The 16746-nt window shown below is 42.8% G+C and overlaps 1 protein-coding gene across 1 annotated transcript; it reads left to right on the top strand.

Moving 5' to 3' along the window:
- The first annotated feature begins 7610 nt into the window (after positions 1-7610).
- PNMA8A (PNMA family member 8A) lies at positions 7611-12423 on the top strand. Its single transcript, XM_019625184.1, has 3 exons — positions 7611-7919; positions 8063-9431; positions 9941-12423. The coding sequence occupies exons 2-3, from the start codon at positions 8153-8155 to the stop codon at positions 9955-9957; spliced, it is 1296 nt and encodes a 431-aa protein (XP_019480729.1). The 5' UTR covers positions 7611-7919; positions 8063-8152; the 3' UTR covers positions 9958-12423.
- The last annotated feature ends 4323 nt before the right edge of the window (positions 12424-16746 follow it).

Here is a 16746-nt window from a genome sequence, read left to right on the forward strand (position 1 = left end):
AGATTTGACTATTCTTGAACATTATATTAATGCAATCTTCTATATGGATTGTTTTGCTGTGTGCCTGTTTTTTAGGAAAAATAAATGAAGCAAAGAAAAAGAACGTGGGGCCTCTCAGTTTCCTGGCAACATCCCCTCACTTGGAACCTTGCTCCCTCGCTGCAAAGCTTAGAGACAGCTGCTGGATTTTTGTTGGGAGGAAATTCAGGGCCAGCAGCTGGTGGCTGTAACCTGAGCCCCAGCTCAGATGAGAACACATCTCTTCTCTCTCCACATAATCCCAAGGTTTTTGTCGGTTATTTCCAGAAAGAAAGAGAACCGAGTTCAGCATGGCCGTGGGAGGGATAGAGTTGCCAGGCCTGCGGTATTGAAGCCTGAGGCTGTAGTTTAGATGCCTGTTCTGTGCAATGCAAACGTACAAACCAGACACTAGGTCTTAAAAAGCACCATCGTTTCACACAAGTTAAGAAGTCATATCTGAATCCAAATAGAGAAATCTGTGGGGCACCACCCACTAACTCTTCTCAGCTCTTCATGTGAAATAGCAAAAAATTGGAAAAACCCCACATATCCTGCCAGAGGGGAAGCACTAATTAACCTGTGGCAGTGGCTGTCACACATTGTGGTCATGGTAATAATTATTACAAGTCCCGAAGCACATTCAAGCAGTCAGACCCATCCCTGACTTCACCCTTCTTATCTCTGGCTCTACCTTTCTCTGGATTCCAGCATGCACTGCAGCCAGGCCAACATGGGTTATTCTAGAAGATGGCTCTCATTGGCTCTTGCCATCTGGTGATTCTTTTAGCTGGACTATCAGGGAGAGGGAGTTCAAGACATCCACTAGGAAAGTTTGCCAGGCTAAAAAATAAATTTTGTGGTAAGGCCTGATACAAGCAATGCAGTTTTTTGAAAATATAGGTGTGGGGTGAAGGTGGGGGTGGGGTGGGAGTAGAGCTGTGAATACTCCAAAGCTTAGACAGAGGAGGCAGGGAGTTCAGATTGGAAAGTTTCCCTAGAATGACCACCCACAGGATTTATGGCCGCCTGGAGTGACTGGCCTCATTGATTGTTATGAGGAAAAAAATCTCCATCCAAGGCAGGAGGAGGGCAGCAGTTTCTCATATAGAGTTTACTATTTACCTGTCTACACTGATGAATAAGGGCTCCATTGTTTGGCGTTCTTCCCGGTGCTACAGACAGAAACAACCTTCTTACTTTCTCTGCCCCCCCTCCTTTTTCTTAGAGAGTGTGTCACTCCTTGGATTTAGAGTTACAGTGGTTGTGCAAGTGACCCTCTCCATTTTCAGCCCAGGATAATCAATAGACATTTATTTATTCATTCAACAAATAATTATTCAATGTCTCCCTGAGGCAAACACTGTCTAGGTTCTGGGGATATGATTGTGAGCAAGACAGAGAAGGTGTCTATCCTTGGGGGGGCTTACATTATCATGTGGAATACAACTTTCGATACTATCTTTAAACTATTTTTTTCTGGGGGCTGTTTGTTCTGCAGCAAATGCTGACACACTAATAAACCAATATGATGTGATAGTAATTTTCGTGAGGGTGTGTAAGGGAGAAACTACTTTAGATAGGTGGAGTGTGGTAAGACTTCTTAGAAGAGGTAACATTTGGACCAAAGTCTGAATGACAAGGAGGGAACTGTATGAAGGGCACAGGGAGCAGCAAGTGCAAATATCCTAAGGTGAGAATGGGAGATAATGGCTGAAAAAGGAAATGCTTCAATTTTTAAGCTAGGGGTGGAATGGGTGGGTAACCTAGTATGCAGATGCTTATTCTAGTATTCTTTATTCAGACATACCTTGGAGTCATTGAGGGATCAGTTCCAGACCACTGCAATAAAGCAAATATCACAATAAAGCGAGACACACGATTTTTTGGGTTTCCCAGTGCATAGAAAATTATGTTTATACTGTAGTCTATTAAGTGTGCAATGGCATTGTGTCTAAAAAAACAGTGTACACACCTTAATTAAAAATATTTTACTGCTAACAAATGCTAACCATCATTTGAGCCTTCAGCAAGTTGTAACCTTTGTGCTGGTGGAGGGCCTTACCTTCAATTTGTAAAAAAAAATGCAATATCTGCGAAACACAATAAAGCGAAACACAATAAAACAAGGTAGGCCTGTACCTTTTTTTCATATATCTGAAGTGTTTAATAATGACAGTTTTCTAAAAGTATGAGAATAATTATTTAAATAGAGAACACAGTACATATTCATTTGGTTAAATATTTCAATAAAAATAAGGAGGGATAGAGTGCCTCTTTCTTTCAGTTAACAATATAAATTTTACCTTTTAAAAGTTATAGGATGGGATGTTTTATGAGACAATTAAAACAATTTTATTGTTTATTTTAAAACAATAAAATCCTGTGGGGATGCATTTTATTCTTTCCATAAGCCACGTTAGCAAAATAAAATAAAATACCAAAGACAAAAGGCATTTTCTTTCTTGCCTTTTAAAAGAATTCATTACAGAAATTTAAAACATAGACAAAAGTAGAGAGACTATTATAACGACCTCTAGCTATGACAACTATCAAATCATGGCCAATTTTGTTTCATCTCTTCCTCCCCTACCCTTTTATTTTTCCTGAAGTATTTTAACAGTAATTTTTTAAAAAGAGATAAATTGTGGCTACTTAAAATAGTGTATGCATTTTAAAATGATTATATGAGATGGAGAAATGTATGTGCAGACTCACACCAGATGTTGGAGGTTGGCAGCCTGGGAGTTAGAAGTGGAGGGAAGCTGTGTAATTGGGGAGTGAGCAGGAAGGATAGGGGAACTCTTGCAAGTAGAAACTGAAGAAATATACAGGAAGACAAAATAAAAACCCGAAGGTAAAACAGAGAGGAAGAGGATGGAAAGGTAACCCTAAACCCAAAGTACAGAGATGAGTGGAAGGGTTGGGGCTGCAGGGATGTGTTGTCATGGAAACCACAGCACCATGCGTTGTTATGGAAACCACAGCTCCGACTCCTATCAAGGATGCTTCAAAACTATTTTTAGATCTGATGGTAATCAGGGTGGCTCCTTGATGGGAGGAGGGGCTAGCAGCTGCCTCCACCTAACACACACACACATACATATATACATGCAATATACATATAATTGTACATTTATAAATATATATTTATATATTCCTTTTTATATATAAGCAAATAAAAATTTTTATCACTGCTAAGTATTTATTTAGCCTCTTAAGTATTGTGGAATGCTTAATTAACTCATAGTAATCTGCTTCTCTGATTGAACTCTGATTGATACACTCATAGGCATCTGTGCAGCAAAGCATTTAACTCAACAGGCCTGGGTTGTCCAAAACCCTGCACATTCCAAAGGAACAACTGGCCCTTTACTGGCTCCTAGGTAACCTCTAAACCCTTAAATAATCCTGTGCCAATAATGTGATTTATGGTGGGGGCCTTGGGCCACACAGTGTCAGTTTGACCTCTGGAGGGGCTGGAGGCTGAGTAACTAAGGCCAGCAACACAGGTGCTCTGTGCCTATGTGATTTATCCGGGATAAAAACCCTGCTCACTAAGGCTCAGATGAGCTTCCCTGGTAGGCAATACTCCATGGCTGTTGTCACATATTGTTGCTGGGAGGATTAAGCGCTGTCCATATGGCTCCACTGGGAGAGGACAACTGGCAGCTCATGCCTGGTGTCTCCTGGACTCTGTCCCATCACCTTTTTCCTCTGCTGATTTTAAACTGTATCCTTTTGCGGTAATAAACTATAACTGCGAGTAAAATAATTTTTCTGAGTCCCATGAACACTCCTAGCAAATCATTGAACTTGAGGGTGGTCTTGGGGACCCTCGACACAGCATGTCAGAATCAACATGGCCCCAACTGAATTTCTGATTTGTCTCCTTCCCTCTTCCCAAATCTGTTCTCTACCAAACCTTCCTATATAAAAATAACTGGCATCGTTCTCCTCCTAGTTGCTCATTCCAAAATCCTAGGGGTGGCACTTGCTTAATTTCCCTTGAATCTCACATCCAATCCATCAGCAAAACATTAAAAGTTGTTATTGAGTATAAAATGGTTACAGAAAAGTGCACATAACATTGGCATAGAGTGTGCTGAATTTTCACAATCTGAACACACCTGTAACCAACACCCAGAACAAGAAAGAGAACATTGCCAGCTCTCTCTCCCCTGGGAGTCACACATTTCAAGTCATTAGACATCCCACAAGAAACCACTATACCAACTTCTAACAGCATAGATTATTTTGCTTGCTTTTGTATTTCATATAAATTGAATCATACTGTATGTGCTTTTGGGTATTTGGGTTTTTTTTGCTCAGCATTTTGCAAGATTTATTTATATTGTTGTGTGTAATTGTAGGTCATCCATTTTAATTGTTTAGGTTTTATTTTGTGAACATGCCACAACTTATCCATTCTTCTTGATTCGCATTTGGGTGGCTTCTAGATTTCGGCTATCATGAATAGTGCTGCAATGAATATCCTTGCCTGTAGCTTTTAGTGAATATATTTCTGTTGGCTATCTATCTATCTATCTATCTATCTATCTATCTATCTATCTATCTATCTAATATCTATCTATCTACCTATCAATCTACTTACCTACCTACCTATCTCTAAGAGTAGAGATCCTAACTTGCAGGGTTTGCATATGTTTTGTTTTAGTTGATACAGCCAGAGTTTTCCAAAATGATTGTGCTAATTTACACTGCCACCAGCTGTTTACATGTATGAGAGTTCTAGTTGATCTTCTCATCAACACTTGGTATTTTCTGACCTTTTTCATTTTATCCATTCTCAATCAGCAAATTTACAACAGCTCCCTGTGCTAGCACTAGATTTTAGTACAAATTGCCACACTCTTTTGACAAGAGCATCCTATTTGGTAGACGCCATACCCTCTTGTTACTTTCCTGGACCCAGTGGTCCAACCAACCCAGAACAAACTCTAGGTCATTAGAAAGACAGTAAAAGAAGAATGCTGTTCAGAAGTGGGAAAGCCCCTCCGAATTCCTGCCTTTACAATATTAATAACAGCTTGTTATGTGTCAGGACCAAATACACATTTTGACAAACTAGTGAATGGCTGAATATTTGGTCACAGGCAAAAATCACCATCATAGAATGAACTTCAGGAAATTTAAGAATAAATCTGATAATAGATTTTTATGTATCCTTCTGGAAATTGTTTATGCATTAATAAGTATATCCCCTATTTTTTACATGAAAGGTAACAGGCACACTTATCTACATAGCAATATATATATATACACATATATATATATCCATATATATATATATACCTCATACCTTTCATACAAATATTTTTTATTTGACCAGCCCCTATTGATGGACATGTAGGTTATTTTCCCTGTTTTGTAATTACAGATAAAACTACAATGCATCCTTATATATGGAAAAAAAAAAGAATACATCTGAAATTCTATCAAAACCTTTAAATTTTATCACAATTTTATTTTTTAAAAATTTAGTAGTCAGTGTAATTTTACAGCACAGTCAGCTACTAGCTTGCTCCAATGGCCACTCTACTGCTCGTATACGATACTAAATGGGTGATGAAGGAACAAGACATTTTGACCAGCTCTGCTTATGATGACATGTCACCCAACTATTAAGCTTTCCTTCCTTGCTAAATAACTAAAGTAGAAGATTTATCTCCTTTTCAACTCACAAGCTGCAAGAGCTAGTTGATGGTGATGATACTACTTCACTGAAAAAAATCCCATGAAGTGAAACTTTGTGCGCTGTTAGAAAAAAAGCTGCTTTAGGGAATCTTTACAGGAACTGAGTTAAGATTGTTGTTCCCAGTTATCTTTTGTAGTAATGCTTTGCCAATCATCGGTTCTTGCTGCATTCTACCTTTGCAATATCTTCCAGTTATCTATTGCTGCATAATAAGGCACCCCAAAACTTAGTAGCATAGAATAACTGTTTTGTTATTACTCATTGATTCTATGAGTTGAGGACTCATACAGGGTAAAGCAATGATGGTTTATTTCTGCTACATGATGCCTGGGCTCAACTGGGAAGATATAAATGGTTGGGGAGTGACTCAAATGGTTGGGGGCTAGAATTATCTAGAAGTTTCTTTAGTCACATACCTGGGCTGAGATCATTTGAAGACAGGGCTCAGCTGAAAACAGTTGACTGGAGTGCACACATATATGGCTTGGGCTTCCTCACAGCATGGCAGTCAGAGGATAGTGGAACAATCCACTTGGAAGCTTAAGGATCCAAGAATGAGTGTGTCACAATGAACAAGGAAGAAGTTACTTGGCTTTTTATAACCTAGACTGAGACGCCATAGCTTCCCTTAGGTAATACTCTATTAGTTCAATCATCTCCCTTCTATCACACTTTCTATTGGTTAAAGCAATTACAAGTCTGCTCAGATTCAAGAGGAAGGGACATAGATTCCCACCTCTCAAAAGGAGGCGTGTCAAAAAATGTATGGCCGTGTTTTAAAAACCACTGCGTAATGATATATGTGCATTCTTCAGCTGCTTCGTAGAATTTCAACGTGTAAAGAACATGAGGTTTTAAAACTCTTGTTATAGCTAAAGTGTTTCTTTATTGGAACATGACTATTTAGATTTAACAATTTGAATGATTTCTTATTTTTGCATGAAATATGATGGGAACTTGGGCGACCACACAAATACGGATCATGCCCAAATTCGGGGATGACACAGATGACAGTAGATGACAGTTTCTTCGGCAACTTGGCCTTTGCAAAGAAACCCAAAGGGCATCATTCCAACAGCTAGGCCTCCTTAGAGGATCCTAAGGCTGATGTTGGTGAAAATATGGAGATCTAAGGCCAATTCCAAAATGAGATCCAAATAACAAATTTTGGTTGACTCCCCAGGCCCAAACTGTAATTCAGTGTATCTTTCAGATGTGATCTCCCTGAACTTCTAAACTTCCAGATCAGGAAGGTTTTTATTGGTATGTCTAGTGTGGAGAAGAGAAAGGAGCTCAAACAGCTCAGTTTACTTATCTAAGACTGTGGCATTGCTAGGTGTATCCGTGACCACAACTCAAACTGAGTCACTGAGTTTAATTATTAACAAAGCTGTTGCCTGCGGGCAGCAAGCTGAGCAACCAGCAAGGAAAGGTGAGGCATTACCCCCAGGCTTATGGGGGGGCATTGGTGGAAGCAATAAGTTTCTGGAAACTTCTGGAATCCAGGAACTAGCTGCAGAGGGCTCTGGCCAGGAGCTGTGACTTTTGTTTAATAACCCAGGGGATATTAAAGCTGCTTTCTTCTCTTTGATTTCTGGTGTCTCCCCGGGGTCCCGTTGGCTGAACCCAGCAGGCAGAGGATAGGAGGGCTAGTGGGTGCAGCAATAGAAGCTAGTGCCCCCCACGTCCATCCCCAGGCCCACAATGAATAGAGAAGGGTGGAAAGATGGAGGGGCAATCAGAGAAAATGCAGACACCTCGCTCGGTGAACAGCTGAACACTCCACTCCCACCCGGCTCCCCAGGCCCAACACCAGAGACCACGCGCAAGCGACGGTTGCCATAGAGACGTCGGGCACTGCGTGGCGCGGCGGCGCGGGAGCAAGTGCGCAAGCGCACACTGCGACGCCGGCCTTCTGTCGGCTCAGCAGCGGAGATTTGGGGTCCGTGTGATCTGTCCCGGTCCGAGCGGAGCGGACGCCGGCTTCCCCGCGCGGGTTCCGCCCCGAGTCGCCGCGCCGGGCTGGGCCGAGGCGGCGCCTGGCGAGCGGCTGCTTCCTGGAGGCCTCGCCTAAGCCCAGCTGGCCTGTCGGCGGCGGGGCTGCCAGATCCCTGCCCAGCGGGCGGAGAGCCAGGTCCGGAGGAGGGGCCGAGGGCGGTGTTCCACCGGTTCCAGGACACGTGTGAGCACCCTGGGCTGGGTTTGGGAGGAGGGTCCTGGGAAAGCGCGAGGCCTCCTGGGGGCCAGCCGCGGCGGGGGCAGCCAAGGTCTCCGAGCCTAGGGGTCTTCCCGGGAATCTGATTTCCCTCTCTTGTCACCGTACAGGATTATTAATATTTGGGGACCACGGCAGCCCCATTCACCTGGTAGACTCTTCACTACATGTGGGATTAGAGCTGCCAGGTGATCGCGACCATGGCGATGAACCTCCTGGAGGACTGGTGCCGGGGGATGGAAGTGGACATCCACAGGTCCCTCTTGGTCACGGGTATCCCGGAAGACTGTGGCCAAGCGGAAATTGAGGAGACCTTGAATGGAGTGCTCTCCCCGCTGGGCCCGTACCTCGTGCTCAACAAGATTTTTTTGAGGGAAGAGAATGCCAAAGCCGCCCTAATTGAGGTCGGGGAGGGTGTGAATCTGAGGGCCATACCCCGTGAATTTCCCGGAAGGGGTGGTGTTTGGAAAGTGGTCTGCAGAGACCCCACCCAAGATGCAGAGTTTTTAAAAAACCTGAATGAATTCCTGGATGCGGAGGGGCGCACCTGGGAGGATGTGGTCCGCCTTCTGCAGCTCAGCCGCCCCCCACAGTCCCAGAACCAGAATCTGCCCCCAGAGAACTGGGCAGAAGCTTTGGGGGTCCTCCTGGGGGCAGTGGTACAAATCATATTCTATATGGATGCTGAGATCTGCAGCCGGGAGGAAGCTAGGGCTCAGGAGGCCGCTGAGGCCCAGGCCGTGGCAGCCTCTGCTTCAGCAGCAGGGAGGAAGGTCAAAAAGGAACCAGGGCGGGCTGCCCAGGCAGTCTCTGCCTTGAAGATGGAGAACCCGAACAGCTGGAATGACATGGAGGATGAAGGTGACCCTCCCAAACCTTTGGTTCGTAAGGCTGGAGTTAAGACGCACTTCAGGAGAAAGAAGCAGAAAAAAAACCCCAAGCAGGAACCAGTGTCCTGGAAGAAACCCAAAGGGCATCATTCCAACAGCTTGGCCTCCTTAGAAGATCCTGAGGCTAATGTTGGTGAAAATATGGACATCTCAGAATATATCAGGAGCAACAGAAAACCCTGTGTGAAGCAGGAGGAGTCAGCTTTGAAGAAGCCAGTGGAGAAATGTGCCTGGAAGTCTCCCAGAAATGCACCTCAGGATGCCAGGTCAGAAGCTGTGGGCACTGGAGTTGCCTCTGAGTCAGACCAAGATGGTGGTCAGGACAGCCCACCAAAGAAGCAGGCCATGGGCTGGGCCTCGGCAAAGAGCCCGGCCCCCATGAGGAAGAAAAAGAAGGTCAGCTTGGGCCCTGTCTCTTATGTCCTTGTCGATGTGGAAGATGCCAAGAAGAAACCATTGATTCCAAAGACAGGGCCAGGCTCGAGAAGGGGTGTGCTGGTTCAGAAGGTCCCGCGAGGCCCTCAGCCTACTGAGTTGCCAGCTTCAACATCACAGCGTGCAGTGGCCAAGCTGGAAGGCTCTCCTCATGGTGAGAATGACAACAGAAGTCATTTGGGTTTGTGTCAACAAGTGGATGAGGGACGAGAAGCAGGGGCAGCAGGTGGGGGGCTGATGAGTCCAAGGGGGTGGCATGTCACATGGTCAATGAGGAGGACCCCAGTGCAGTGGAGGAGGTGGGTGACAAACCAGTTGAGGTTTTAGAGGGTGAAAGCCCTGAACGCCTTTTTAGGAGGCCCTGAAGTCCAACACTGGGGACACCTGTGGGGACAGGAGGCAGCAAAGCAAACCCTCCGACCCGTCTTTTGGTGATCAGTATTGCTGTGATAGTCTCAGGTCATCCTGCCATCTCCCCCGAGAAGAGTTGAATGGTTTGGGGGGTTGTAATGTTTGTTGGGATAGGTGGCTTTGAGGGTGGAGTGTTCTGGAGGCCTGGTTGGAGGGTAGAAATGTTCAAGACTTAGAAAGTCCCAGGAAGTAAAACAAATTTCTAATGATACTTGTCCCTGCCTCCCTTGAGCTGTTCTGATTTATCTACAGAACCCAGGAAGCTTTGAGTTGGGGGACCACCCGAACCCAAGGAGTTGAAAGAAGACCAAGGAAGAAGTTCCAAGTTGGGAACAAAGTTTTCTCTTGTCGTTGAATGAACCAAGACTTTTGACTCTTTTAGGGACCCACTTTGTAGAGTATCTGGTTCTCAGAGGTAAATGCTACATGAGATCTTGGGTAGGAGGAATTAAGGGAGGGAGGCATATGTATCCTGATGCTTTTTTTTTCTGCCAGGCGTGCTTTCTTACCTCCTCCTAGACCTGCCTTCCTTGCTCCTCCTGTTAGTCTTCAACTAACATCCTCCAGTTATCTAACCAGAGGGTGGTAAGGTCCCAAGAGTTAGTTGTGCGGAAGAAGAATATCTTTGAAGTATACGAGTTTTAGGTTCTGTTAATAAAAATGGTCCTTGGATTCCTATTTGAGGTAAAATCCTTTCAGGAACCTGCAGGAAAGAGGGATGATTGCTAGAGAAGGACTCAGGCTGTCCCGGCTTCCCTGCTCTGATGCCACCCAAAGCCACCAAACTCTCAACACCTTTGAAGCTGAAGACACTTCTCACATTATAGTAAAAGGGAGAACATTCTAAAAAATTGGCTGTCAATTTCTGCCCTCTGAATAGACCAGAATACCATGTCTCCTGTGTGCGCGTGTGTAGGCGGAGGCACAGGATATCTGAGGTCATTGGTATCCAAACTATCCCAGAGAGGCCCAAGGCGTGCTCAAAGACGTAACCTGAATCTATTTTTTCTCATGTATTAAAAGAAAAACAACAACACTGAAAAATGATTACTTGAATATGTTGTAAGCCAAACCAATCACATCAGAGACTATCAAAATATTACTTGGTGTTTATAAGTTAACTTGTTTCTGTACAGGTCTCAAAAGAATTGCTTCTGCCACCTATTTGCATATAAATGAATTCCTTTTAAATGTGACTGATGAGAAAGGCGAGAAGTGGGAGAAATTCAGTATGGTGCATGCACTGTAATGGAACACTTTGTAATTCACATGCTCTTGTCAGGCTGTGATTTTCAATTGTGATAGCAAGTAACTGTGTTAACATGGCGCACAGTAATAATATTCTGTCAGAGAGAGGTTTAGCCCTTTATGTTTTCAGTCTCTCTTCTGACTTCCGTTTTTGTGATAAAGAATGTGAACAGTTGTTAGATGTTGTTAGTGATTCAACTTTAAGAACAAAGCTCTTGTGACAATTCCTTTTGAAATCCTGGGTGAGTTTTAACCGAAGATGCAGAAAAAAAGAACACAGTTTCCATTTTCAGCTTTTCTTTTGTGTGCACCATGGTTTTCCTGGATGTGAGCAAAATAGAACACAGGAGTGAACTGGACTCTCAAGGTGATGAAAGCCTGCAGCTCACCAGCGCCTGGTTTCAAAACCAGGTTCGTTATAATGGGCTTCATTGTGTTAACCAATTGACATAATGATTAGTAATTGTCAATGTATATGTCATGAAATAAAGGTTAGCAAATTAAATGTCCATTGAGTCTCTTATAGGTGGAGGTGGAATGGGCTATTTAATTTGAGAAAAGGGTTCCTCCGCTGAACAATACACACTGTCCTAGACTCCCAGCCAGGTGTGAGCTATTGTCAGACTTGCGTTTAAGCTTCGAGGATTGTCCATTTTCCATGAGAGAAAAAGCCATTGAGATGCCTGTCCTCTTTGCTATATGACTGTCCACCAATGTGAAACGATCTCCCACAGATGTTGGCATTTCTAGAAGCTTCTAGACCAAGTAACTGGTGATGTGAATTTTCTGAAAATGTGGTTTATTTTTAAAGGTAGCTGGATGATGGAAACCCTTGCCATCCCTCCCCTCAGACAGAAGCTGAGGTCTTTCAGCTAAAAACGTAATTTTCTTGTGCCCAACCCCCACCCCTGCTAGGAACTCCTGAACTAGGGTGGCCACTTCATCAGAGTCACCTGGGGTCTTTGTTAAAAATGCTATTTCTTGGCCCCACCTGCTGAGTCGGTATCCCTTGGGGATTGTATCTACTGAAAAACTGTATTTTAAACAATTTCTCCTGAGAAATTATTCCAGATAGAATAATTCACACGTGAGGAAGGGAGATGCTCAAGAGACAAAAGGGAAGCTGGACTTTAAGGACTGGGAGCTAACTGGTTGGGTATTGGAGACACGCTTGGAAAGACCCGGTGGAAGGCTTGCTGATTGGGGCCTTTCCCCCTGCCCCCTCTGTGGGAAACGCCATATTTGGCCAAGATGTTTAAGTACCTCCCACAATACTGTCACTCCCTCTAGTTACACCCACTCCATCATCAGTAAAGTGTGAAAGGCTCCCACAGCCCCACGTGGGGGGAAAGCCAACAATGGGACCAGGTCTGGTACGGTTCTGCCCACGCCATACTTTTTAGTGAACAAACTGTACTGCAAAAAAAACCTGTAATGATTTATTGAATATTTTTAAAAGGAATAAATACATTGATATCCGATATTAATAGATGCATACAGATGTATTTGTTTCAAAAGATACAGGGTTTTTTGTTTTGTTTTTGACGGGGATTGCCCTTAGAGTGAGGAACGGGGTAGGGGGCAGGTGGAGAGGGTGCAAGGGGGGACTTTCAGGATTCATTTTGATTTCCTGTACTTTGTCAATTTCCATCTACTCATATTGTTTTTATTTTTTTCTAAAGTAGTAAATATTCAGCCATAAAAATCAATGAAGTACTGATACCTGCTACGACATGGCTAACCCTGCAAAACATTAAGCTAAGTGAAAGAAATCAGGCACAAAATGTCACATATTGGGCCGGCCGAGTGGCGCGATGGTTGAGAACTGGCTTGGGACGCCAGAGGGCCCCAGTTCGGATCCCACATATGAGGGCCAGTGACACTGCCCTCTACAGCTAAGATGCTGAACAATAGCTCAACCTGGAGCTGGGCTGCCGTGAGTCGCTGGCCACAGCGTAGGCTGCAGCCCCTGTGGCAGTGGGTTGCCATGGGCTACCGTATGTAGCAAGCAGCCAGCGTGAGCGGCCAGCAGCCACTGTGAGCTCGCTGGGGAAGAGCACAATGATGGTGCCAACTTGGGCCAGTGAAGCAACGTCCTCCACAACTAGACTGAATAACAAAAGGACAGCAACTTGTCTGTTCCCCTTCCCCCAATTCCCCAGCACTGTTTCCATCCCCCCAATTCCCCAATTAAAAAAAAAAAGTCACGTATTATATGATTCTACCTATACAAAATGTCCAAAATCAGGAAATCTATAGAGACAGAAAGTAGACTAGTGGTTGCCAGTTGCTGGTGGGGTGAATGGGGAGTGACTGCTAATGGGTACGGGGTTTCCTTTGGGGAGATGAAAATGTTCTGGAACTAGATAGAAGTGATGGTTGTACAACATTGTGAATGTACTAAATGCCACTGCGCTGTACACTTTAAAATAGTTGATTTTATGTTATGTGAATTTCAACTCCATTTTTTTTTAAAGTATAAAAAATCTGGCAGCTGGGTCATGGGCCATTTTTGAGGAGAGTGAAGTGGGGGTTCTTTTACTTTCCCACATTCAAAAGTCACCACGCCAAACGCACGTGTTAGATGTGCAAATTCCGTTACCGCTCTCTGCCAAGTTAATTAGCTCTGCTGCAAATCTTGGAAGAAAGCTTTTCCTGTCATCTTGAGATGTGTATTTGAATTTTTTAATCAACATGTTTTGGGTTAGAAGACTTTTTAGTTTCCCAAGGGTCAATTTTTAAAATTCCAGCCTGGGTTCATCCATTTTTGCAAAACTGGAAAAGCCAGAGGACTTGCAGAGTGTACAAGTCTGGTCACGCTCAAGTAAAGCACAACCCTGGGGCCCAGCCTCAACAGAAATGTTCCGGAACAACAGTGAATGTGTAGCTAATGTCAACAGTCTTAGTCCAGTTTCATGCTCGAGGCGAGTCCTGAGTGTTTCTCCTGTGACTTTCACACTTAGGTAAGACAAGTGAGCACTTAACAGAATGTTCAAGATCAAAACTCCGGAGCAAGAATTTCCTACCGCTGCTTTGTCAAGATTCTGTTTGTGCTTAACTGAAGCATTTTCTATGCGTGCAAGGGAGGAAAAATATGAAACAACCAAAAAACGGAGAGCTAGGTCAATAATGAGAGGTGATTGGCTCTGATAAACACTAAAATGTATTCCTATGAAGCTACAATAATTAAAATAGTTTGGTGCAGACTGAAGAATGGGAGAATATTGAGTCTGGAAACACAGCTACATAAATATAGAATTACAGTTTACAACATAGGTGGGGTTTCAAATTGGTGAGGGAAAGATGAATTCAGAAAATCGTGCTGGGACAAGCTATTTGGGGAAATAAGCCACTCCTATGTCAAAGTTAATTCCAGAAAGATAAAAAAAAATTATAAAATGAAATTGTAAGAGTTGCTGAGGGAAAGATGGGTGGATAATTGATTATCTTGTGGTGGAGGGAGGAAGCTTTGAAAGTCGAGTGAACTTTTGGAGTGCAAAGGTCTGGTCTTCTGCACATAAATGCAGGCTACAGCTGGGACCCAGGGCAAGGTTCCAGTCTCATGTAACCTGGACTCATCAAAGAAAACTGGCTACTTAGCCACTGTGACCTCAGAAAAATTAATTTTTTACATGAGAAAAAAAATAAAGGCAAAAGATACTGACAAACTGGGGAAAGATAGACGAAGGTTTCATACCTTCATTTGCAGAAAGCTCATATAAGTGATCAAGAAAAACAGGAACAAGTCCTGAGAAAAATGATTCAAGGACATGAATAAGAATCAATAATGGTAGAAATATTTTGTAGGGTATCAGATGGGCATATATATTAATAGGGAGACCACTTCATGGACGGTGTAGACGCTTGACCACTGCATTGTATACCTGAAGCTGAATAATATTGTATGTCAACTATAATTATATATATATATATATAATATATATAATATATATATATAGTCATGGTATATGGAGTATAGTATAGGGAATAGAGTCAATGGAATTGTAATAGATACATATGACTTCAGAGGGGCAATAGATTGGGGGAGGAGGGTTATCACTTTGTGAGGGGTGAAATGTATAACTCTTACATTGTTTTGTACACCTGAAACTAATAATAAAAGATAAAATAATAAAAAGAAGTTTACAGAAAAACAAGTATCAATGGCCAGTGAATACATAAAACGATGCTCAACCTCACACTTAATAAAGAAATGCACAGCAAAGACAGTCATGAGAAAAGGATGGACATATAGATGAATGGAATACAGCAGAGACTCTAGAAAACAACTATGAGACACTAATTTCCATGTATCTGATTGGGAAAAGTTCTAAAAATGTAATACCCAGTGCTGGCAAAGCTGTGATGAAACAGTCTCACTATTGTTGGGAATGTGAACTTGTCTGGACACAATTTGGCAATAGCTGTCAAGTTTTCAAAATGACTTTTGTTTTGGGTCCCAGGGAACATACTACTAACAGTTTGTTCTAATAATGTACTCTCAAATGTATGCCATGCTACACATTCGAGAGATATTCCAGATGGGTGTTGGTAAGAGTGAGAAATGAAAGTAATTCAAAGTCCATCAGTATGGAACTGGTTAAAGAAACTGTGGTACAACTGTGGGGGGATGGGACACTCCATACACATTAAAAAGGAAGGTTCAGATGTCTATTGCTGATGTAGAAAAACTTGGAAAATATTTTAAGTGAAAAATAGCCAATGTACAGTAGGGCACATGGGATCAGCTTTGTATAAATTAAAAGCATATGTGGTTATAAATGGTAATATATACATCAATTTATTTTTCCTGGAAGGAGCAATAAGAAACTGTGATAACTGATTGCTCTGAGGTGGGGAACTGAGCGGAAGTGGGCGTGTGGGGGACTTTATTACTCTCCCTCTCTGTAACTCTCATATTTGATTACACATTATTTTTTAGAATGCCGATGTGGTGAGATAGTAGGAATTTTTTTCATTTTAGCTGTACTTCTTTGTATTAAAAAACAACACTGTACCTGAAAAATGTCAAATTACCCCCAGCCACATTCACGGGCATTGCTAAATTAACCAGATTTTTCTGCAGTTCTTGGAAGCGTTTCCTGCCATTTCTGAACAAATATTTGCACTTCATATAAAGCGTCTTTGTTTTGGAAGGTGTATCCCTGTGGATGCTGGTTAGTTTTTAAAAACTTTTGGAATGGCATGTCCATGCCTAAAAAATTCTACCAACTATTTCTGCAAAGCACATGCCTTGTCACGCTCAACTCAGAGACAAGTAATGCTCAGGCATGGCTGCTATGGAAAAGCTCCAATCCTGTGTAATAGTTCTATAAAAACAAGTGGATGAGTATCAACTGAGGGTGTGATCATGTGCTGTGGGGGACATGGGCTGGGTGCCTCCCTGTGACTTGGACATTCAGGCTAAGCAATGTGAACAACTGTCAATAGCCTTTAGTAACTTAACTAAAAAATGAAAACTCCCCATTATCTCTTTGTCAAGATCTTGGAGATTAACCTATAAGTACAAGAGAAGCTGCTGAAAAATTGTTACCGTATGAGAGTAACCAAGAAACTTTGAAAAAGAAGTGTAATGTATGGTATGGGCAAAGGTAAGACCCATCAGACCATAAAATGTATTAGAAATGTATAATATTCTTTTTTTAAAGATTTTTTTTATTGGGGAATTGGGGGATGGGAACAGTGCTGGTGAATTGGGGGAAGGGGAACAGACAAGTTGCTGTCGTTTTGTTCTTCAGTCTAGTTGTGGAGGATGTTGCTTCACTGGCCCATGTTGGTATTATCATTGC

Source organism: Hipposideros armiger, unplaced genomic scaffold (assembly GCF_001890085.2).
Source record: "Hipposideros armiger isolate ML-2016 unplaced genomic scaffold, ASM189008v1 scaffold_619, whole genome shotgun sequence".
Taxonomy (NCBI): Eukaryota; Metazoa; Chordata; class Mammalia; order Chiroptera; family Hipposideridae; genus Hipposideros; species Hipposideros armiger.

Bases quoted from the DNA above. Each gene is read 5' to 3' on its own strand.
- PNMA8A (XM_019625184.1), top strand. From the start codon at position 8,153: ATGGCGATGAACCTCCTGGAGGACTGGTGCCGGGGGATGGAAGTGGAC.